This window comes from Camponotus vicinus, unplaced genomic scaffold (assembly GCF_025532165.1).
Source record: "Camponotus vicinus isolate PSW18456_S1 unplaced genomic scaffold, iyCamVici1.0 SCAF_7, whole genome shotgun sequence".
Classification (NCBI taxonomy): domain Eukaryota; kingdom Metazoa; phylum Arthropoda; class Insecta; order Hymenoptera; family Formicidae; genus Camponotus; species Camponotus vicinus.
Window position 1 is genome coordinate 9,433,244 of NW_028141979.1, and position 25,525 is coordinate 9,458,768.

The 25,525-nt window shown below is 34.4% G+C and overlaps 3 protein-coding genes and 1 pseudogene across 7 annotated transcripts in view; 2 read left to right on the forward strand and 2 right to left on the reverse strand.

Annotated features, from left to right (window-relative positions):
• The window catches only part of LOC145974507 (uncharacterized), a 70,417-nt gene that overhangs the window by 19,513 nt on the left and 25,379 nt on the right, over positions 1 to 25,525 (forward strand). The gene's annotated exons all lie outside the window — the stretch shown is intronic.
• On the reverse strand, positions 3,593 to 3,938 carry LOC145974954 (uncharacterized). Its single transcript, XM_083105093.1, has 2 exons — positions 3,813 to 3,938; positions 3,593 to 3,724 (listed from the first exon to the last, which is right to left on the reverse strand). The coding sequence occupies exons 1-2, from the start codon at positions 3,936 to 3,938 to the stop codon at positions 3,593 to 3,595; spliced, it is 258 nt and encodes an 85-aa protein (XP_082961219.1).
• LOC145974059 (uncharacterized) lies at positions 8,849 to 15,832 on the forward strand. Its single transcript, XM_083103798.1, has 3 exons — positions 8,849 to 14,136; positions 14,282 to 15,440; positions 15,528 to 15,832. The coding sequence occupies exons 1-3, from the start codon at positions 14,092 to 14,094 to the stop codon at positions 15,734 to 15,736; spliced, it is 1,413 nt and encodes a 470-aa protein (XP_082959924.1). The 5' UTR covers positions 8,849 to 14,091; the 3' UTR covers positions 15,737 to 15,832.
• Positions 20,399 to 22,844, reverse strand: LOC145974060 (uncharacterized; annotated as a pseudogene). Its single transcript, XR_014439618.1, has 2 exons — positions 20,903 to 22,844; positions 20,399 to 20,551 (listed from the first exon to the last, which is right to left on the reverse strand). The product of XR_014439618.1 is annotated as an uncharacterized LOC145974060 (transcript).

Here is a 25,525-nt window from a genome sequence, read left to right on the forward strand (position 1 = left end):
GACCAAGCGCGTGCATCGCGAGATCGCGGAGGTCGCGACGGAAATCACCAGCAGACTTTTCCACTACCGTCTCGATTTCATTTTCGTTTCTTTTCTTTGTCGGGCATTACGAAGCCCTGTCGTGCACGACTTTTTATGTTATGACGCAACATGCCATTCTGTAAATTGTTATATATTTCGGAGTTGTTATTCTGTGAATTATTGTTTAATTCATGTATTTTAATTATATTTGAGTCATTTATTTGATTTTGAATATCTAAAAATGAAAAATATAATAAAAAATTGATTATAAAAAATTATGTGCATTAAAATTTATGGCACAAGTACATACCGTTAAGATTTAGCAAACTAATACTTACTCGACTGCAGCGTTTCAATATTTTCTGACGGCCCTTCCAATAATTTATTGCCAGTATCAAAATTACAATTTGAGTCTACATTATCTATATTTATTAAATTAATAATCTCATAATCTATACTCTCATTGTAAAGCGTTCTTGAATTTTCCACTATTTCTATTGGAATATTGATATCGTGATTATCATTTATGTTTTCTATATTTAGAATTAAATTAGTTTCAACATTACTTTCTTCAACATCAGCTTCTTCAACATTAGTTTCTATTCCTAAATAATTAATATAATATTAATAAGGACACAAAAAACATTTTACAAAAATAATTAAAATTTTTTTACTGTGTACAGTTAGTTATCTACAATTTTATAACTTTTATTAATAACACTTATGTAAAAAATAGTTATTAATATAAATTTAGATATCGAATTTACCAGATAATCTTTTCATCATTTTCCAATACTTATATAGTCCTTTATTTTTTATATCAATAAATAAAACTGGAGATTCATGAAGCTCTGCATTGTTGAATGTACGTAAAATATCATTGCTAATGTGCTTTTCAAAAAATTTCAAGTGTTTTTTACAGTCTTCTTCATAACTATTCATCTCATTAATAGAATGTTCAATCTGTTCTTCAGGCACCTCTTTTTGTTTTTTATTTTTATTGAGAATGTTATAATTTACAGCGTCTGCCGAGAAGGGCCACAAACCGCAAGTCTTGAATCCATTTTTAACTATTTCAGCTAAATTTATAGAATCCACTGCTTCTTTTAATAATGGAGCAAAATTCTCTTTTCGCACACGCTGTGGAGCATTATCTAATCTCCACTTATCTACTGTCTTCTTCCAGGACTGCTTTAAAGGGTGAAATATCGATACGTCTAAGGCTTGAAGTATATGAGTTGCATTAGGATACAGTGCTACAAGTTCAATTCCATTCTCGCGACAAAAGGCACTTAATGGCATAGTTAAGTGAGATGAGTGACCATCCACATACAAGACTATAGGCATTGAAATCTTCTGAGCTACTAGCCATGGGTGAAACACATTTGTTATATATTCGTAGAACGATTGTGCTGTCATCCACCCTTTTTCTGTTGAACCAACACTTCATCCAGAAGGGATTTTACTTGTAACACTGTATGGCATTCGCTTGTACCAATATAAGATCATTGGTGGAGCCATTTCTCCCTTAGCATTCACCATAAAAAGCGTCGTCAAATTTTCTTTCTCGTCTCCATCAATAACTTTATAAACTGATTTTGATCCTCTTTTTGCGATAACCTGATCAGCTTTGGGGAAAAAGAAAAAAAGCACTCTCATCACAGTTAAATACCCTGGATGAATCAATTTCAACAAGATCCTTTTTTTGCAAATGTGCATGCACTTCAGCGAACCAATTTCTTAACACATTCTCTGTAGCTGAAGCACGAGTACGTGTCAAATTTTAAGCTACTCTGAGGCACAATTCTGGATGACGTCTACGGAAACCTTCGTACCAATGTCTATCAGGCTTGTTATTCGTGAAAGGCGTACTCCTTTTTAATTCAGTCACTAACGAATGCACACTATCAAGCAGTTGATTTCTACTAACTGGAAAACCTCTATCACAGCAGTAGATTATCCATTCTGTGATTCTTGATTCTTCTTCTTTCGTTAAAATAGTCGATGGTCCTTTAGAACACTCGACAGGATAGATATTTTTTGCTTTGCAGTAAAGCGTGCTTCTCGGTACATAATACATTTGTGTTGCCTCTCTCAACGACATGCCATTTTTCATATCCTTTAAAGCAGCATTTATATTTTCTTGTGTATATTTCTTTTTTACTACCTTCGGCATGTTTGTGATTCTAAAGAACACAAAATATTTACATTTAGTGTCAATGCAGATACATTGCAAGGTTATGTACGGCATTCTTGTCTCAATTAATATCTTTTTAAACTATTGAAATATATATTTGTAGATGTTAAACTAATGTTGATAATACTATTAAATAACATTATTTATTAAAATACTTACATAATTAACATTAATAGTAATTTAATTCACCCGATTTAGCTATTAGTACTTTCCAGTCGAAGCGAGTGTACCGGTAACTAAGCGCACGATCAGTTACTGGGCAGTCACGTAAATTACTGTACCAGTAACTAAATTCACAAAATTTGCCCAAAAATATTGTTTATATCAATTAAAAGCATATCAGCACATGTTTATAATTATTCTATATCTTTCTCGACTTGAATAAAACTTTGTTTATATAATAAAAACGCGAAATAAAATAAAAATCATCTTAACAAGCAAGACGAATTTTCTTAAGAAAACGTTAAGAACATTGTCAAAATATGTCCTTCGCCTAGATGCGTAACAAATTTATCTCTTACTGGACATTAATTTTTATTATATTTAAAATATCTTATATAAATATCCTTAAATATTAATAGATTTCGATAAAATTTTGAAATTACAATAAAAAAACCATTTGAAATTAATAACGACAAATTCTCATGTAAATGTCCGGATATAGGGTCATGTCCGGCAATCGGTACTTTTACCTTAGTACATTTAGCGCGTTTTCCCGTCTCTCGAAAATTTGAATTAATTTATCCAACGGATTCATAGAAGCAGCTGATATATCGGTAGCATTAGTGGAATTGGACACCTCGACGAGGTAGCAAATTGTTTCGCAAACCCCGCATGTCTGCACCATTGCAATTTCCTAAAAAAGATCATTATTAATTTAACATATCCAACTAATCCAAACATATATCTATCCGTCTACAAAAGTTATTTTAATCATTCATATATTTGCAGATATCCAACTAACCTAAAAATATAGTTATCATGACTTATTAATACCCTAAAAAGCAGCATATTTCTGCACAACAAGAATGATCAAAATATTCCACATCTACTATATAATATTAATATATTAATATATTACTTACTTCATTCTCGCAATTATTCATTATTACACTGTATTACACTGTATACACTATATACACTATATATACTATATATACTATATACACAGGGTCTGTTCTTTTCAGCTGCACTGCTACACTAGTGCAATAAGTTAGAAAGAGACAAACATACTTTCTTTCACTCTAACTAATTGCACTAGTGTAACAGTGCAGCTAAAAAGAACAGACCCACAATTACACATTACTACACTTGAATTTTGCGACACGCTGAAAAAGTTGAAACTGTCTGAACTTTATTTTATTGACGCCGAATCTAGAGAAAGTCTAGTGATTTTAATTTGCCGCTGGTTTCTAGCGTCAATGAAATTGCACCTATCAAAGCATCAGCAATCTTCTCAAGTGCACTATTTGATACGTAATCTTTTTCTTTTCCGAGAGGATTCATCTAAAGATTATTTAAGAGAGGAGAAATTATAATATATATATTGTATATAAATCAACAACTCTTCACTACAAAATTATTGAAAACTTACTGGAAGATGTCTTATCTTCATCATTAATATTGGAAGCCTTATGTTCTGCCTCAACAGAACACATGTTTGAAACAGTTCTAAGGTATAAATAAATATTAATTTTTTAGGAACAATTAAAATATCCATAGTAAATGTGTATATATGTGTGTCAAAACACTCACTGTTTTATCAAACATGAATCTCTTAAGAAGTCCATAGATTCATAATGGCGCCATTTTCTATCTAAGTTTTTCCTTGCAGATCCGCTTGCTAAGTTCTCAGCTTGAATTATTTTTCTATATGTGTCGTGTAGGCTTTTAAATTTTTGTTTGGCTCCTTTAGCACTAATTTTACCTGAAATCAATGATTATTTTATTATTTTTTTATTGAGTCTTTGAATATTTGAAAGAACTTAGATTAAGATTAATAAGTACCTCCCAATGCTTGTGATACTTCGTTCCACAATTTATTTGTAATTCTTGTATTTCTTTCTTGTATGTTTAAACAACCATTATATATACAGGGTCTTTCAATAAGGACGGTGAACTTTAAATGTAAATAAAACAAGTTGTGTATGAGATATCCACTCAATTTTTTTTTATTTGAAAGAACATTTCATGGCATTAAGTATGGAGTATAACGTCGTTCAAATGTCCGCCACGGCTTTGCTTGGCGGCACGTATTCGGGAGGTCCAATTTTCGATTACTTCCCGCATAAATCTGGCTGAATTTGCTGAATGGCGTTCGTTATGTTGACTTTGAGGGCATCAATTGTTTGTGCTTTGCATAGACCTGCGATTTAAGATAGCCCCAAAGGAAGAAGTCTAGAGGCGTTAAATCGCACGATCTCGGTGGCCAGTTCACGTCGCCGCTGCGCGAGATAACTATTCCCTCAAATCGCTCGCGCAGAATGTCCATTGTTGCATGCGCTGTGTGGCACGTAGCGCCATCCTGTTGGAACCACATGTCATCGGTATCCATATCATCCAGTTTAGGCCACAAGAAGCTGCTTAACATTGATCTGTAGCGTTCGCCGTTGACGGTTATGGCAATGCTAGTTTCGTTTTGGAAGAAGTACGGACCGATGATTCCGCCAGACCAAAATCCACACCAAACAGTGACTTTCTCGGGATGCATTTGGTGCTGGTGTATCTCGTGTGGATTGGTATCGTCCCAAATCCGACAATTTTGCTTGTTAACATATCCATTCATCCAAAAATGGGCCTCGTCGCTAAAGATGATTTTTTTGCCGAAATTTGGGTCAACTTCCAACTGCTCCAGAGCCCAATCAGCGAACACACGTCGTTGTCTATGGTCGTTAACCTTAAGTTCCTGGGTCAGTTGGATTTTATACGGGTGCAGACCCAAGTCCCGACGCAAAATTCGCCAAGTTGAAGTCGCAGAAAGGCCAAGTTCTTGTGAACGACGAGAAATTGACTGCGTTGGGTTTTCCCGCACACTCTCACGCACAGTAGCGATGTTGTCAGTAGACCTTGCGTTTCGGCGACGTACGGGTGTTGACTCATTATTTATCGAACCGGTTGACTCGAATTTAGCCACCACACGTCGAATAGTCGACTCGGAAGGACGGTTGTGGCGAGGATAAAAATCACGTAATGCGCGAAAAGTTTTTCGAATGGAGCACTGATTTTGAAAATAAAATTTGATGATTCGCACGCGTTCTTCAACACTAGAACCTTCCATGATAATTTGCCATACACTACTGAACAATTCTCAACAAAGTTGATAGATGTCGCTTTAACAACATGAGCGCTATAACATAACAAACTTCACCGTCCTTATTGAAAGACCCTGTACTTTAAATAACTACTTTTTCGGTCCTATTCAGGCGAAGTTAGGTGTTCACAAGTAAAAGCGAAGATGAGTTTTCTACGCCTATACTCTCTGGCGAGTGTCCAGAAATAAACTCTGTTAAATAGTGTAGTAATATATTCATGATAAGTTCTTTCTATATTTTCTTCCATAATGGGATGTGCAGATGGCAGTCTAGCTATTCGTATTCCATATACTAATTCGTACGGGGTGTTAGAGAGTTTAGGCGGTCTCTTAGGTTACGGTATTGAGAAATAAATTGATTATTTAAGATTTTTTAACCCATGTAGCAATTTCTGTAGTTCATGTCTGTCGTCCTAGATGGGCGAGATGGTAGAGGTTCTTGTTACGTCTCACTCTGTCACATCTCGAGCGACTCCGCAGGGCTTGCCTTTGCGGGCGAGCAAGGTTATGACTCTATTTATTTTTTTAGGGCAATCTGCTAGGCCGGCTATACCCTGGGCCGAGGTCAAGATCTATGTATATTCGCGTGCCGTCAGAGCACACGAGATACATTCGCTGAGTGATCGAGTTTTTATTACTATTGTATCGCACGATGAAAGCGCTCGTCTCGAACAACGTGGCTGTTTACGAAAAAGTGTTTGTTCATAGGCCGATACTGTCTGCGAATTATGTTCGTGCGAATTTTGGAGTAGCAATCACGACACAGATTAGTTTCGTCGTTAAGGCAGATGGATCCTATGACGTTTACGCAATGTGCAAACAGGAAGTGTTGCGTTCTAACGCTTCTCACTCTCTATTCCTCGGAATAGATCTACAGGGCTTACCAGTGTAGGTGAGTAAGGTGAGTCTCTCTATTTCTCTTTTGAGGCAACCTACCAAGCCGGCTATACCTCGGGACGCCGAGAGCTCTGGATCTACTTGCTATTCCGGGGTGTAAGGAATAAGATATACTTGGATAATAACTTTGTTAATAAAATTGTTTCTCCTTTGATCTTTTATTAATTCATTGTTCGCGGGTAAAAGCGATTTGCCGCGACAGCGCAGTTTTTAAAGCGCGCGACGAAGACGACCACAGTTTCTTAAAGATAAAGAGACTCCACATGTTCGCGGGTGAAAGCGGTTTTGTCGCGACAGCACAGGATTTGAACGAGTGCGACGGACAAGGACACGACAGTTTCTAATAGCTAAATAGACTTCACACGACACGTATTTTTTTTTGGATTTTTTCTGATTTTTTATTTCACACCACACAATTAAATAGTTATTTACAAAAAATGTACAAAGTTTCAGGAACTGAAACGGCGAAGACGCCCTCATGCACTCGTTACAGGCCTCTATAAAGCTGCCCATACATGGAACAAGATATTTAGACATGTTGAGGCAAATCGAGCACATATATCGGGATGGACATCTGATATAGATGTGCTTTCTTAGGGAGTGCATATGCAGAAACGTTCTGAAGCATGCCCTACATTGTCCGCTCAATTTATGCTTCTCATCCTGAAACTCGTCTCCCAGAAGACATCCCGAAAGAACGTGTTCTAAGGGACGTAATCCCACATTGATCCCTGCGCGCATGTGGATACAATTAAATTCTGCAAAGTCCCATGGCATCAGCGACACGTAGTTGTTCTCCATATTCTCCGTATTCTCTGTGTCCTCTACGTGGGCCATTGTCAATTGGGTTTCTAATATTCATATATCTCTAACTGAAATCAATTTTTGTATTAATAATCTCTATTGCTTGCACTATAATTAACTATCTGTTACCATAAACCATACTTTATTGTTGATCAAAATTTATTATTCATTTGTATATAGATAAATCATGCACTCTATTCTATTATTTATTTATTTATCCTAAGTTAATAATTGATTCGTGTTTTATTTTAGTCCCCGCGAACACTTCCCCCGAAACTACCGTTAACACTGCCGTTAAACTAAATGCGCAGTTCTTACATTATCTCCCGCGTTCAGTCCGAAGACTGAAAAAGCGGCGTAACTGAACGGTTTTACTAAGAGCGGAAAATTCTGCGAACTGCGAAGTGCCCACGTGCGGCGCCCGTTTTATAGCGAGCAAATTTTGGGGCCTTTTGCGACGTGGGCCAATGAGTTTGATATTTTTAGCGGTGACTTCAGGGCGCCGTGTGTAATTGGACGCCGATGAGGTCTGACGTAGTCATTTTTGTAGTTGCCATGCGCGCGATCTTTTTCGATCAGCTGATTGGCAATCAGCCATCGGAATTGTGGGCTTTGCGAGGGAGAATATTCCCTGGAGTAGACTGGGGAATAGCTTGAATCACTGTCTGGTGATGAAGAAGGAGCTGAGGTTAAATGCGAATAAGGTGTTCGGTAAGGGTCTAATTGTCGCTCCCAGACTTCTATGTGCATCAGGGGCTTGACCAGGAGGAATAGTTATATCTATTATTATCGTTGAACATTCGCTCAATTTATCGTCATCGGAAAGAGATTCTACCTCAGAAGTCTCGCTGAGATTATCGTCAGTCGAGACAGTTTCAACGTCGATTATCTCTGATTCGTCTTCCTGAGAGTCTGGTTGTTCGTTTTCTATAGGCTCATCTTCTTCTATTTCGCTTTCGTCACTAGGTTCTCTTTCTGGAGCTGGCAGTTCTAAATGATCAAATCGAATGTTTCGCTAATGAAAGTAGTAATAACTGATACTGATACTATTGTTCTGAATAAAGAGCAAGATAATGACTGCATCATTATAAATTATTCAAGTAAGGAAATATAACTGAAGATGATATAGCAAGACGTAGAAGAATTTTAGATGATACATTTGCTCCTTTTTATTTGGTAATGAGTAATATCTTGCTTATAGAAACAAATAGCTAACAAATTAAACGACAAATCATTGGATACATTTTTATGTCCTAACAAATACTTCTGATTTTGAAACACAGTGTTCTGTATTTAGATTTTCCTGAAGTAATTGAAGCAAGTCATAATGACAAAAGCTTACAAATTGTTAGAGGAAATTGTAGTAATGACAAAAGTCATAATGACAAAAGCTTACAAATTGTTAGAGGAAATTGTAGTAATCATTGGCGATGTATTTTCTTTAACGGCACCAAACTTCGCGTGTGTGATAATTTATCCAACTGTGATACGATAAGTTGATAGCTAAAAAGGAAAATTACATAAATAGGTGTATAGGGAGAGTTGTAACTCAGGTCCTCTCAGGGGGGTGAGGCGCGGGGGAATGACGTCAGGCGGAACGGAGGGGATTTCGATGGCGCGGGGGGCTGCGGGGCGGGGGACGCTTGTTTCGGATATGTTGGATGTTTTATCGCAAGTATAAGCAATATTGTATTACATGTTCGGTTGATAAACAATATAAACAGTATTACATATGCCGATGTCCGGTTTATAAACAATATAAATCAGTGCACAATTTATGTCATGTTCTTCAAAGAGAACCTGGCAAGAGGGAAAATAATGAAGAATATTATTTTCTAAGTGATTTTTAAATAATAATAACTTTCTGCAAAAAGAATCGACATGACTAACTAATTGCAAAATAGATTGATTGGTCTTTTGCAGCTTTAAATTTAAAATATTTAAATGATTTGTCATGTCGGTTATTAGAGCAAGCTCGCAAAGCGAATCTAAATCTTCGAAAAAAAATTTAAATTCGTCACATTTTGTAGGAAAATTTTCTTGCAAGAAAAGAAAGATCTCTTTTCTTATTGCAAAGAACTTTTCTAAACATTTTCCTGCACTAAGCCACCGAACTTCACAATACTGGGGCACATCTGTATAAATTGCGTTATGCTCCTCGAGAAAGAGTTGAAACTTTCGATGAGAAAGAAATTTTTGACCGCCTTTAATTATATTAATAATTTTTGTGACGGTTTGCATTGCGGTGCACAGTTTCACTACTTTCCCACATAACGCTTCTTGATGAATAATACAATGAATGACAGGGATTTTCAAACCTCGCTGCTTTAATTGACCCCGAAGAATCCATTTTTTGAACCTATCATTGCCCTTGCGCCATCAGTTATGATAGCTGAACATTTAGCGAAATTGATATGAAATTTTTGGAGAGTTTGGTTAACAGCTTTGGAGAGTTTGATTAACAGCTGAAAATATCACTACCCGTTGTTCTATTGTGTATTGGGACAAAATCTAAGAGCTCCTCGACATGTGAAAAATCGTTTTGCATGATTCGAGCAAAAATACTCAATTGACTCACATGCCGGTTATCGGTGCTCTCGTCGAGACATAATGAAAAGAAAGAACAAAATGCTAATAAAGATTTTAATTTTTTTTCTAAAGAAGAAGCAATATCATTTACACGCGATTTTATTGTTTTGTCACTTAAAGGAATGTCCTCTATTCCTGGGCAATAGGCCACGTATATACTACGAACTAGACGCTTTGCTGCTTCGTACGCAATAGTTAATCTGTGCGTTCCAGCTGGCATAGATGAAAATCTGAGTTTTGTTTCAGCCGATAGAATAATTCTAGAAAGTTCTGTCTTAAGAAGTGGTGTACATGCTCGAATGTTGTCAATGCCTGCAAGTTTTAGGATGTATAGAGTACTGCAGAAGTGTCCAAGGTTGTGTGCTGCTGATACTACTTGGTCTGTGACTGCATTTGGGTAGAAAACCTCCAGCACTTTCTTAACAGCCACTTGACCCTGCCCAGTATGGTGATTCATTAACCAGAAATTCGCTTTTGTGGCTATGGCTACTGTTATGGCCTTATTTATTGCCTCTACATTGACAAGTGCTTCGATTGCTGTCTTTTCTTCGGCTGTAGGAGCGATTGCAGTCATTTGATAAAACCAGTCTCCATCAGGTACATCCCTGACATGGCAGATGCACCCAGTATCTATCAGACCCAGAATGCCGTTGACGAAGAGTTGCCTAGCTGTCATGTCATTGAATTGCCTGTATGCCCACATTGCAGCATGCTGTTTGACCAGGCCTATGTCAGCGACTTTTCTACCCACTTGGAGTATCGGGAGCTTTTTATCATCGGGAAGGGAGGCATCAACACCGATAGTGATTCCTGCCTCAATTTCTCCATTGATAGAAGGGAGGTTAATATTGATAGCCATATCGGAAAATTATAAAGACGAAATAATGATTTTAAAGGCGATCTCGCGTTTATTACGTTTCCAACAGCTACAGTTGGTGAGATGTAAATATCTTTTACATTCGAATTTACATTTCATGTATCAATGTTTAATAATGCATTGGTATCTAATATAGCAACAGTATCAATTAATGATGAATCTGAAAAGAAAAATGTATAATTTTAAAAAATGACTAATGCAGATGTTTGTTCGTTGTATATGATGTCTAAGATTGTTAGGCCTTATTATTATGTCCTTAATATGCAAACAGTCTGAAGTAATTATTGCAGATTCAGACACGTCGTTTGTTGCTTCTGTTCACGTCGATCACCCATGTTTCTCCGTTTTTCGGTCGTCTCTTTTGACATATTTGTTACTGTAGTGTCGTGTGTACAGTTGCGCCTCTGCGCGTTGTCGTGCGAGCAGTCGCTCTTGGTCGCGCAGTTCGTCAAGCAGTAGCGTAGTAATGCTTAGCACCTGTCAAAGGGCGCAATTTACCCAACACAAATATTGGTGCGTATCAATTGTACATAATTTACTTTTATTCATAAATAAAATGCCAAATATTTCAACTCCATACAATTTAGATCCATAAAGTCAATCTCATAAATTATTAATAACAAAGAGCATGATAAAGAATTAATTAATACTATAAGTTATGTAATAATTAAGTCTATGCAGTATGCAAATCAGAAAGCTAGAAAAAGTGTTGTAATGTGGGATAAAGTTACGAGATAAATTGTGGATGTTAATCAGCGGTTATATTTAATAAAAATATACATATAGTAAAAGAATATTCACACTCAGCTCTTCATGCTCTCAGCACACGCTCTGACCGCACACTGCTCATGCATTCGTCTCTCAAAAACACTCGATCCTACGTTCCAAAAGCACATTGCATTTCGTCTTTATTTATTACGCCACTTCTAAAGGCACGCTGCAACCTGCCTTTTTTATGATAAATTTCAGATACTATTCTTTAATATTCACAAGCTTTAAATATATGATTCTTATTATTAAATTAAATTAACAAAGGAATCGAGATAATTCAATAAAGTCTAATAATCTATTGTCAATATGACAATAGATTTCATTTAAATAATTTGATGTGCGACTAAATTCAATTAAATAAATGAATGGAAAAATTAGGTTAAAATAATTAATATAATTTAATTGTTCATTAATTAATTCGCTGAAATATTTAAGTTAATTATAAAGGAGGTGCTTCACAAAATGGCGATCATCCGCGAAAAGTGGTGAAACAAAATGGCGGTTGGCTAATTTCAATTATAAAATCGATATAATATTATATAATTGTGTCTTTATTGAAAATAATTTGATCGTGAATTTAAGATCTTAACCTTTTCGTACAATTAGCTGTATGGTTCTTATGTTGTGTTAAATTAAGATGGAATATTATATGATTAATAGTGAAAATTATACATCAAAATTTAAATTATAATTTTTCCAAGTAATATAAATTATTATGGTCGCACATAAAAGGGAGGATAAGAAAAGATGAAAGATTAGCACAATTTTAATTAAATCAGTGCTCAACAAGCTGCTGGTTTAGTTCTATTAATTTGAAGAGTTAAATAACATGTCATGCTAAACCAGAGCTATGATTCTATGTTTCAATCTATCTTCAAAGGGTGCGCCCTGTGCTTTTTCAGTTAGTTTCGATGTTTAAAACGTCCCGTCACAACAGCACTGGATTCAAAAAGAAATCTCCCGTGAGAAAGTTCAAAAACGGCCGAGGAGTAGCCAGTAGCTACCCAAATAAAATATCAATTAACTAACGTCAGGACGGTCCTTATCCCTGTGGTCAAAGCCGAAGATAGGTTGAACCATCGAAGTTCAAATTCAGATTGTAAAGTATTTATACAGAGTAGGATGAGCGCGCATAGGAAAACTATACTCGACTGTCTTATAGAATAGATGTCATATAGAGAGAAGTCAATGCATTAAGAGTTGAAGTGGGTTATTATAAATTAAAATTAATTATTGAAGAAGAGGAGGAAAAAAATTGTTATTAAGTTACTTACGAATTTCTTGAAGGTGTATATCAGAATCCTCAGGTTAATCATTTGTTCGATCGGTGATGTTTAGGATCCTTGATGTTTAGGATCTTCGATGTTTAGGATCCTTGATGTTTAGGTTGAGCGTCACTGCTCATCCGTTATTTCTTTTGTTCTCTGCTGTGCAGTATAGTAATCAATTTTATTTTCCGAGATACAGGGTTCTCTTACCTTGGTTTGTATGACAGTCGCCAGCTTGTTTTGCCCCCAACAAGCAAGGATATGTGATTTCAGAATCCTCGAAATGAGAATCGCTGATCAGGATCCTCAGGTTGATCATTACTGATAGACATATGGAAAACAAAATAATATAATAATATATAAAATAGGCCGTCGGGTTATGTTGGGGATGCCGTTTCTGAAAATGGAAGAAAACATATGCATTTCATTAGTTTAAATTATTTAATAATTTATTTTAAGATACTTCTGTATAATAAATTAAAAGATACTTACAATGTTATCCATGACTCATCTATTTTAATTTGTGCAAATAGGGCACATGTTGCAGGGCAATATTTGATTCAAACATTTTTTGCACTCTTTGCATGACATATTATCCATATTGCCACAAGCTATGGTTCTATGTTCCCGAACAGATCTAGTTTCTAGAAACAGATACGATAGTCTAAGAAAGCATTCGGTACAATATTTCGATCCATTTTCCATATAGTAATAGGAAATACAACATATCTTTGTTGCTTCGTTTAATGTTATTATTTCAGGTAAGCTTAAATTTCGCTGTTTCTTTTGTAACAGTTCATCAACAATATTGTCACTATTGTCACTATCGTAATAACTGTCCTCCAAGGGTTCTATTTCTATATCAGACCCATTCTCGTCTAATGATTCATGGAGATCATCAATATTCATTAGATTATCATCTTCCATCTCTCTCCTCTAATCATCATCGATCATAATTACGTTTTCTTCAGCCATTGCACAAGACCACCGAAACACAGAAGAGCAACGAAAGAAATGATACTCTAGTGCAGCAGACTCCTCTTCATTATATATTTTTAACATAAACAATACAAACAGCTGCATTTCTTTGAAACACAACGCGTGCGAGAGAGAGGGAACGATAGCGCGCAGGGTTGGGTTTGATACGCATTCCAGAAGTATCCTACGTATGATACGTGAAATTGCGTATGATACGTAGGATACGTATGAAACTATGGCTATGTTAAGGCTGTGTTCCGAAATTGACTGCCAGTACTGAAAAGGCAGTTAATTTCAGAACACCACCTAAATTGACTGTTAGATTTCCAGCTGACAGTCAATTTTGGCTTTAAGTTTTGGACAAAGCTTATGATTTAACATGCAGTCTATAAATAAAAATCAAAAAAGAAGTAATATTGAAAATGTAAGTGCAATATATATATATTTGCTATTATTTGCTTACTAATATTTGCTATTTTACTAATGCATTAATCTATTATGTGTATATATATAGATCAATAATGATGCAATTATAAAAATTCGTCTTATATCAAAATATATGTTTATAGATTGTTTCTGAAATATATGGACAATGTGGACCTGTACCACCAAAAAATCCACCAGTTCAGTCAAAAAACGACATTGATATAGTTCTTGCAAAATTCTTTTTTGGATGCAATATACCATTTAAAGTTATTGAGTCAATACATTTTAAAAATTTAATAGCTGCACTTAATCCTCACTATCATTTACCAGGAAGGAAATTCTTATCTAATAATTTATTAAATAAAGTTCATGAAGAAATTGTTACTGAACGCAAGAAACATTTGGAAAATAATGACTGTGTATTACTTATTGATGGATGGAAAAATTCTGCGGCAAATAGCAAGCATGTCGTATGCACTATTCATAATGCAGATTATAATAGGCAATTTTTTATTGAGTCATATGATATAACAGGACGTTCAGAAAATGCAGAACTATTATTAGAAGTTGTTAATAGTGCAATTGAATTGTCAAAAGACTTATGTAGCACAAATATTTTTGCAATAGTATCTGATAATGCTTCACCTATGATTAGTATGGGTAATAGGAGTAACTTGTGGTACTCAACTTGTAACAGTCATAGTGGTAATTTATTAGCCAAATCTTTAGTAGATGGAGAATTTGCAAATGAAGTTAATGCGCTTTTAAAGGAATTCAAAAATCCTGGTCTACAGCGTGATATTATAAATAAAGGTGGTAGTAAAATAAAGTTAGCTTGCGAAACTAGATGGAGTAGCTATAGAGATGCCTTCAAATGTACCTTACAAAATTTGAACATAATGAGAAATATAGCATCAACAGCTTCATATCCTTTAAAAGCAAGGGTTTTGGAACTTCTCCAAGATCAAAAGTTTGAATTAAAATTAAAGCAGTATGTCGAAATATTAAATCCAGTTTGTATGTTAATAAATAAATGCCAGAGCTCAACATGTAATGTTGCTGATGCAACTCAATTATGGTTAACATTAACAATACCATCAACCGATGAATTTCATAAACATCTACTTATAGAACGTTTAAAAAAAGCTATACGACCAATAGGAATGGCAGCTAATCTTGTACATCCATCTTATCAAGGTGAAAAATTATCTGCAGAACAATTAGAGCGAGCATTACAATTTCTTAATGGAGAATTAAATCAGGAAGGAATAAATGAGTTAGATGCATATTTATATAAAACAGGTATTTTTTTAAAATTATTTAACAAGAAAATTACAGATCCACATGTATTTTGGGCAATGTGTGAAAGAAGGGTTCCTAATCTTTCAGCACTTGCTAAAAAATTATTAAAAATTCCTGCCTCTTCTGCTGAATTAGAAAGATTATTTTCCAATTGGTCTTTTGTTCATTCGTTCTTGCGAAATCGACTATTGAATGAAAAGTCTAAAAAACTTGTCGATATATACTATACACTGAAGACTATGGAGAAACATTCTGAATTATGTCAAAACAATGTATTTTTAGATCCATTTGATTAATATGTTTATTTAATGATTATTAATATTTTTTATTTAAATTATTTTAAATTTGCAAATAAAAATTTACAAAATCAACAAAAATTATTTGAATTAGAAGTGTTTGACTATTTTATTATGGTATCACAACAGAGTATTATTGTACAAAATATGCATGACATATTTAAAAAAACAATACATTTATATTCTTACATTTTAGATCACAGATCAATGTTTACATATTCGTATATATTATTTGTATTGTATCTTTAGTTTAACTTATATGTTATATGTATCACAAGATAATTTTACATATAATTTGTTTCTCATATATCTTAGGACCTAAAATATTCACTAATATCACAAAAACATAGTTATATATTACACAGTTATATATTATTATAAAACATATATATGCAATAAAATAAAAAAGATACAATTTATTGTAGTATCACATATATTACTCAAAAAACAAAGTATTTATTTTTCTAATTAATATTTTGTGATCTATTTGAGATAACATTTTTTATTTGTTACAAAACTAAAAATACTTTTTAAATGATATTTTTTTATTAATACTGGTGAGTTTCAGAAATATGAAACAATAATAAAACAAAAATATAATATTATTATATATAAATATATAAAGTTATATCAGGTATCAGGTAATTGCATATGTATATGCTAAAGTTAAATAATATTAAAAATTTATAATTTTAGCTTTCTGCTTCATTTAATTTTAAAGTGTAAAAAAGACATTTAATTTTCTCTTGCTGATCTTGTGTTAAATTATTCTGAGTAATCTTGTTCATATTTGTATAAGGAACGCATGCAGGAATTTGAAGTAGCTTTTGTGCAAGTTTTGCTAATTCCCCATATTTACGTTCTGCTACTGTCCAAAACACCATTACATCATCAATATTTTTGTCAAATAATTTGGAAAATATTTCCGTTTGTAACATATATTTCGTATACTGTGTCATACCTTCTCCTGACAAATTATCAATAAAAAACTCCTCAAGTGTAAAAGCATACTCATCCTTTTCCATAAAAATATGACCTTTATACTTAGGATTTAAATAATTACTTACTAAATGAATAGGACTGACAATAGATTTGAATATATTATTAAGAATATCAGTATATTGCATATTTTTATCAGATTTCATAAATTGAAACCAATATTGAATAGCGTCTGCAATATTGCATTGTATATTTAATACTTTACTTTTCAAATTTTCGATTTCTAGAGAAAACCTAATAAGCTCTTCAATTTCTTGTTCAAAGAAATCATCAAATACCAATTGCAATATATCGGTGGTAACCTTAAACCTTTGCCCAACAATCTCTCTCATCCTTTTTAAGTTTTTTAAGCATGATTCAAGAACAGCACGATAATTATCCCATGAATTAGAATTATACAATACGATTTTTGTCCCTCCTAAATTTATAATATTTGATTCCATGCACTTGAATGCCTCTAATAATTTATTTACTTTTGTTATTAACTCAGGATGAATAAGACATTTCTGTATTGATCTTATATATTGCATGTGACACTGAAAAATCAAAATTTCTGTTTCAATATTTTCTAAATTGACATTAATTTTATCCGACATTGTCACTTCCAAATTATGAACAACCGTATGAATTTTTAATTTCATACTTTCGTATATATATTTTATACAGTCACGAATAAATATATCTAAACTAAGTTTCAATTCATATTCATTAGTTTCAGTACACTTATTTACATTGACAAACACATATTTGTTTTCAATATTGCGAAGTAGACTTATTATTGTAGACTCGTCAACTTTTAACACTAATAATACCGGAATTAATCTAACTTTTAACGAGTCAATTGTAAAAACATTTTGAGCTTCATTTAAAACATCATTTAAAAGATAATTATTGTTGGGCGCTGTATAAGCAGGTCTAATAACGTTTAAAAAATCCTTAAAATATACTGATTCCATTTCCTTAAAATCCAATTTAGAAGCAATAAAAAAAATATAATAAGGCTTTATCTATTTTTCGACGTTCGCTATTCGTAATATTATCAATAAACGATTTTACTTTGGTTTGTCGCTTGTTAACTTCACTTGTTTCAGTATCTTTTTTGTGTATTTGCAAAATTTGAGAATTTACTGATAACTGTAGATCTTCATGTATTGTATGTGCCTGTAAATTAAAAATATATATATATACATAATTTCCAAATTACGATTGTAATATTAAATCAACTGTTGGATAAAATATATTGACTTACAGTATATCATAAAAAATTAAGTATAAGGTTAAAGTTAGTAATAGCAGTAGCATGTATGTAGCTGATTCGGAAAAGCAAGTATATAATTTATGATTGTTTTTTCAGAAGTTGAGAATCCTCGCTTTTTTGAATATTTCAATATCATAAATTTAATAACATTTGACTGAGTGTCTATATTATAAAAATAAAATAATTTTTTTATCTGATCCTGATATTGTCTATCATCATCACACACAATTTTTGGATTTTTCCTTAAAGTTACATTATTGTGGTCATCTAAATAATCTTCATCCAATGTAGAGTCATAATTATTTTCATCGTTAGCATGATCAGAAGTTTCAAGATTAGTTGATTCAGTTGATTCATAACGGCATTCTTTTCTATTAATATTTAATATAATTATTAGAAATCTCAATAATAATCTATTTATATGTATATAATAGATAATTAAATAATACTAACCTATGATCTTTTAGACGATTAATTGCAGTGTTCTGTAAGATTTTATTGCAAATTTTGCATTTTGCAATTAGTTTTCCTTTCTCGTTCCTCTTTTCAATAAAAGCTCCTTCTATCCAAAAAGAATGTCTGGGTTTTCCGCCCTTATTCATTATTACACTTTTTAATAACAACTCTGCACATAAGTAGTTGACAATGACAATATCATAAATCATAATACGCAATATCACATAACGCCAACGCAAATCACGTTTGGTTGATCTAAAATAAAGGTTAGGTAATGTATGATACGTACACATATGTATGAAACTAAGGCACGTATCATACTTAGTATAATACGTAGGATACCTATGTATGATTCATAAGGTATGATACGTTCCCTGATAGCGCGAGATGATCGCGTCGGAAAGAGAGAACGATAAAGACTTATAACTAGCGCGAGAGAGATAGCGCAAAGGATGGGAACGCAAGGGAAAGGCGCGTAAATAATTGCAATTTTTAAAATATAAAATTTATTAAAGTGTGTGTTATTATACATTTATGTTTAATTAAAATTTAAAAAATTTTTTTTAAATATTAAAAATAAAAATTAATATAAAAATATAGAAAATTAATATATAAAAATATAAAATATAAAAATATGAAATATAGAGATCAAGTAAACTGCAACAGAAACAGAAACGGAAAAGACTTATTTCATGTTAATAATTAATAATAATAAAAAGAGATATGTACCTTAGCCCCCTGGGGCCAGGTTCTGCCAGACCTCTAACCGTTCTTCTCTATCCTCTTCCAGTTTTCTTTGCAATTGCTATATTCTTTCCTTTTCCAGTATTCTTTCCTCTTCATATCTCATAAGAATTGGCAGAAGACCTCAATGATGTTTCAATAAGGCACTTTATTATTTAAAGTATACTGATATTTGACAGCTCTCGGGACTAAGTCCTTAGCTCGGAAAATGTTCAGAGACTAAGTCTTTATTCGCTTCGTAGACGCTCGTGATCGCTGTTGTTCTTTTCTTTCAGAGAGCTCCAGGTCAAATGCTCACATATTTCATCAAATAGGGACTCCATCCCGAAGAGCAGCCGCAGGTTAAAGATGTCAAGATATTTCCATCCATTTACATCGTTATCTTGACGACTCTCCGGGGTGTCACCCCATTCCTCCGCGAGATCATGTCGCGCGTTCCACCGCTCCGCCCGCACGCTGCGTCAATGCTCGATATTCATAAAACCAGGAATTTCGACATCATCGGAGAACTATAAAATAATATATTAAAAAAATACACATACACAAAATAATTATTCCTTTATTAACTAGTATTATTAGTTATTTAACTTTTTCATGTCTCTTATTTAAATAAAAAAATTATAATGCATTAACATTAAATAAATATAATAAATGTAATAAGAAAGAACAATATAACAAAAAATAATATATCACTTAATAACTTTTTTACATAATAAAATTTACATAATAAAACTTACTTAAATGATGAAAATTATTGTGTCATAACCTAAAATAAATATAATGAATATAATAACGAAAATATAAAAACGAAAGCAAAAAATAATATAATGCAATAACAATTTATATAATTACCTTAATATAATTAATAATACTTAATAATTATATCTTGTTATAGCTGAACTTGAGCGAGTCTGCGTAGTGGATCTGAATTGATCAAGTTTATTAATTCTCCTTGGAGACTTTTCAGATTTTTAATTCGTTCACCGGTCGTCTCTTTCCTTTGTCAGAAGCATAGATCTTTTGGCATATCCCACCGCTGCCACCAAAATTTTGTTTATTGTTACGTCCTAACGCTTCTCACTCTCTGTTTCCTCGGAACAGACTCCTCCTATCATTTACTTAAGGGGGGAAATACATTTAGAAGCTAGAAATTTACATGATTTTCGTGAATTTTTTTGGATAGAAAAAAAGGGGTACATTTTTGAAACTTTGGGATTTATTTAGACATATATAAAAGAACAAACATGAATTTTTTTATTATATTATTTTTAAAAATGGCGGCTTGGCTGGAGTGTGAATACCATAGGTCTGCGCCGGAGGAGAAAAACGGCGTGACGCATACCGCCTGTTGTAAACTTCTGAAACAAAAAACAAAAAGAAACTTATTATTTATACCCATAGTTTGTCGATGAACCTAAATATGATTAAAAAAATTGAAAATTGCAATATTTATATGCGTTTGAAATAAAAATTCATTTTTTAGGCTTTTTTTTGTCTTTTTGCAATAAAAAACTATTTTTTTTTATTCTTTTTAAAAACATTTAGGTTCATCGATAAGGTAATAGTATTATAAAGATATGGTAAAAATTTCAGAATGATTGGTTAAATAGTTTTTGAGCTACACGTCACGCCAGTTTGAAAAATCACGTTTCGAGAAAAACGTGTTTAAAGTTTTGACTCGAAAAAACTACATGATTTTTCCAACTCACCGGCTAATCAGCAATTCCAGGGCCATATAACATTCCTTCTGCTTCTTCGTAAAACTGATTTTCTTCAATGAGTTGCTCCTTAGCTTTTCGAGCTTCCTTTGTTGACAAAGAGCTGCGTCGTTCCTGACGACGCAGCCGGCGGTCGTCGACTTCCTCGGCGTATCTCTTGCTGTGGCTGCCTATCGTCACCTGCAGCTCCGCCATCATCTGCAAAATTGCTGTATAGCCTTCGTTGAAAATACCAGCAGCTATAAAGGCAGCGATTTCAACTATTTTCAGTCCGGAATGGAGATGTTTAGGGGCCAAGCGCCAGATTGTTGCGTTGAAACTTTCATTAGCATTTTGCGTGTGGCCACCTAAACATCTGACTAACAAATCTTCTTTTGATAAATCTTTATAGATTGGCAATAAAAATTCTTGAACTTTTTTATCAAGTGGAGGAGGATGCTCATATAAATCCATATGGCTCCTATTGCTTTCCCTTTTTGCCACTTACACCAGCTGTCTTCGCCTGGCGGGCAGTAGTCGTGTTGCGGTTTTTCATTTGTTGAGCATAGGTGGTAAAACGTAGCCATTATTTCTCTTTTCATATTATCTACACTATCTGAATTTCTTCGAATGGCTAAGCCATAATAGGTAGTGAGCTTCTTTATCAAAGCGTCAGTCAATTTACCTTTACCACCTAGCTTCTGCGTTTTTTTTACGTTTCGAAGTCGAGTGCCCATTCTCTTCTCGACGTGTCCGACACACTCACTTTTGATAACGGTCAATTCGTCGCCATATGGATTTATATCTAATATAGCCTTATACGTTTTGGAGTCTCCATCTCCGATATAATTTCCGTACTTTACGCCGAATTTCTCCTCCGATCTTAAAAATATTTCTTTGATTGCATCGACTTCCATCTTGCTTGCAGAGCCCTCATGATTTTTCGTGCATTCCTCCTCATGTTCTGCATACCATTCTTCATAATCTGGATTGTCTTTCTTATTTTTCCAAAGTGTACATGCATGACAGTAACTGCTTTTAACTATTAAATCAATAACTTTACCGGTATAGTAGCCTAAAAGCGTAGTTACTCCATATAATGATTTGAAGCCACGTCTCTTCCAAGAGCCATCACCGGACACTTTTAAATTCAAAATGAGCCGCTCATGTTGTTCATTCCTTTTTTTTTCTTCTTCCACAGCTTTCTTGCTTAGGCGTTCGAAGACGGATTCTGCAATCGAATGAATATGCACGATGATATTGTTGTACGTGCTCTCGCTTATACCGCTGCAGATATCCATTAAATTACAAAATAAATTAATTCCTTCTCTGCCGATGCCTAAAAGACGCATAACGAAAACAATTCGGCGATTCACTTCATATCCAGTATTAATTAAAAGGCCTGAATTTATGTCTCTTCGTCCACAGCGGCATAACAAAACTAGTTTGAAACCGAGTCCTCGATTTGCAGCTTCTTCAAATTTTATAGTTTGTTTGCACTTGCGACAAATAACTATCTCTGTCAAAGCTGCAAAAACTGTGTAAAATTCAATTAGCCGATAACCGTGCAAAAGGGTCCACGGAATATCGGTGGCATCGGCGGTTAAAATTTTTTTAGCACTCGCGCTTGAACTTCCCTCTTCACTTTTATCACTTTTTTTAGTAAACTGGTTACCGAAAAATATTCTTTTGCGTCTCTTTGATGGGCGATCCGATGTTTCCTTATTACCTTTCGGATACGACATTTTAATTTACTCAAAAATATCTGGCAAAATTCTCAAAAAATACGTCTGAACAGACTGAATTTTGGAGCGAAACTGACGACGCTTGAATGTAAAACGAGTTCCAACGCTCTCTTGCTAAACATAAACAATTGAACATTCCGGACGGGATGCGATAGCACACGAGCCCGATAGCGTACGAGTGTTGCTAATTGGCGGAGATAATAAAAGAAAGGGAGCTCTGCGCCGAGCGCGTCCGTATATCTACGGCGCGCTGCTAGGCCTCAAGAGGCGCGTCCCGTTCAACAGCTGTAACTTCCAAACTATTTCGAATTTCGATTTAAAATTTTGGGATTACATTCTTGAAATGCTAAGCCAACATATTATGCAAAAAAAAATGCATTTTTTGATAGTTGTAAATGTATTTCCCCCCTTAACTTAACAGAAATTGCTTCCGAGGACCAATAGTTGGTAAGTTTTCCTCGTAATGCAGCGGAATTGTAGTCAAGTTCCCCATCAATCCCATGATCTAGTGCTGGGAGATCCGCGCAACGCAGTGTTTCGATGTCGTTAGCTACAAGCATAGACACAGAGCCAGGTGCTTTGTAGTCGATAGTTCCACATTGAATGTATTTTGGGACGGAGCCTATAGCATGCGCAACACATACGGGTAGGAATGCGGGTCTTTCCGGTGTATCTTTTATAGAAAATTACCTTTCTACATTCTGCCCTGTGAAGGTTTGGGAGGTGGGACAAAAGTTCATGGATGGGATGATTACAAGAAGAGTTGCTCGCGTCATTCATGGTGATCTACTTAATTGAGATTCTCTTGCTAGCTCTCTTTCTCGCCCTCCCTCTAGGTAATGTAGGAAACACCGTCTACAACCAGTTATGGGGGTTATAAGAGACACATACGCAACATTTGGATTGGCTAATATTGGAAAAGTTTTCTGATATACTGTGATAATTCACATAGAATAACGCATGGTCTGCTTGTACCCTCCATGAAGAACAATAATAAAGGCTTTGCCTTGTAGAGTAATACCCGTTAAATTCTTCGTGTACAACTTGATATAGGGTATCTGGGTATGCGTCAGGCAGCATATTTTCCTTTAAGGATTGGAGGTTGAAGGGCCCTTCTCTCTAATCGAAAGGTTGGAAGGGTTAGTGTCTCGGAATATCTGAGCAATATTCCTAGTGCAGATAGAGCAACTGGCTAAAGGTCTTATTATTGTTATGGGGCGTTGGCAATATGAACAGATGGTCCTATAAGGATGTGGGACGATAGAGATGATATGGGAGTGGGGCGATAGAGATGATATGTTGCGCTTGTTACTGCATGCTACACACCCCCTGTAACCAACGATTCTTTTATCCACTGGATAAAAGAATCGTTGGTTACAGGGGGTGTGTAGCATGCAGTAACAAGCGCAACAGTAATGACTATGGTTGTTCAGGTTAAGGTACCCATGCAGTTTAATGCATACGGCGTTGAGAGAAGGTTGAGACATTATGAAGCATTATTTTGAGAAAGTACATAGGGTATGGACAGAATTTCGAGAATATTACAAGTACAGATAAGTCACTGATCTAGGGGTCTCTGTATAACAAGCGTTTGGAAACAGTGGGCGCAATAGAGATCGATGTGGCGTGGTCCCAAAGAGATGAAATGAAAAGATAGCAGAGGTAGCTGCAGTCTTACAGGTAGTACATAGAGATAGCAGAGCTCACAGAGAAAGATATTTAAGGGGTCGTAACGATACCTTTTAATTTCCATACAACATGCCGTGCCAGTGAAAGGCATGCCCTACGGTACGATATTTAATATATTTTTTTGGTTGAATCTTCATTTTATATTTATAGTTTTCTCCACTATATAAGTAAATAGGGTTTTTATAATATTTCAATAAGAAAAGTAACATGATTGGTATTGAACTTATTAATTAACATTTAACTTTAAAATATTCAAATAGTGATTTAAACGTTATTGTAATACTTTAAGCGAATAGAGAATTTAATGCCAATTGTTCACGAGCTGGCATTATTTGTCTCTCTTGTTCGGTCTCATCTCCTTCAGCGGCAGTGTATAACTCTACATAGTTTCTTATGAGCCTATCTAGTGCATTTTTATTCTTAATATTGCCACCAAGACCAGCATATCGTAATAGAGTACGTTCGCCATTAATTCTAACTAATAGCTCTCTTGCGACATATCCTATAGATTTATATAAGGTTGATCGAGCAGCACCCATATCGCGACGAAATCCATAATATAGATTATCTCTTACTAATGTGCGTGCTGCTTCCCAATTAACTAATTCTCCACTTGTTAATGTGTTTACGCGACCCCAAGGAAAATCATAATACATTCTAATAGCTCGCCCAATAATGACATATAATGTCATCCCTGATCCAGCAGCTTGTTGTAAGGTTAACTTAAGACGCAAGGCAACATCTGGAATTATCATCTGGAATGCATCAAGATCTGTGAATACATTTTCAGCATTGGTTTCATTAACTCCCATCGTATAAGACTTGTACAGTGCGTTGATAGCAGGTTAATTGAGATTAACAGTTATACCAAGTTCATCTCTTACAGAATTTCGAATTTTGGTGCAGAATTCATCAGTAACTTGGCCACGCTTAGCAAGAGAGCAATAAGCCAGAGTAATGTTTTCTATAGCTAGATGTCTTAAACTTATTCTTAAGTTAGATGCATAGAAAAACATAATGAATACAGCACTTTGTGGCGTCATGGCATTTATTTGTGCAGCAGTCCAGAGGTAGATAGATGGCAGGTTTGGAATATCAAAGTGTGCAATTATCTCACGATGTTCCTTAAACATCTGATAAAGCTCGTTAGTATAATCTCCGAGTACACTAAAAATATCTTCTGTCAACCCTAGTTTCATCC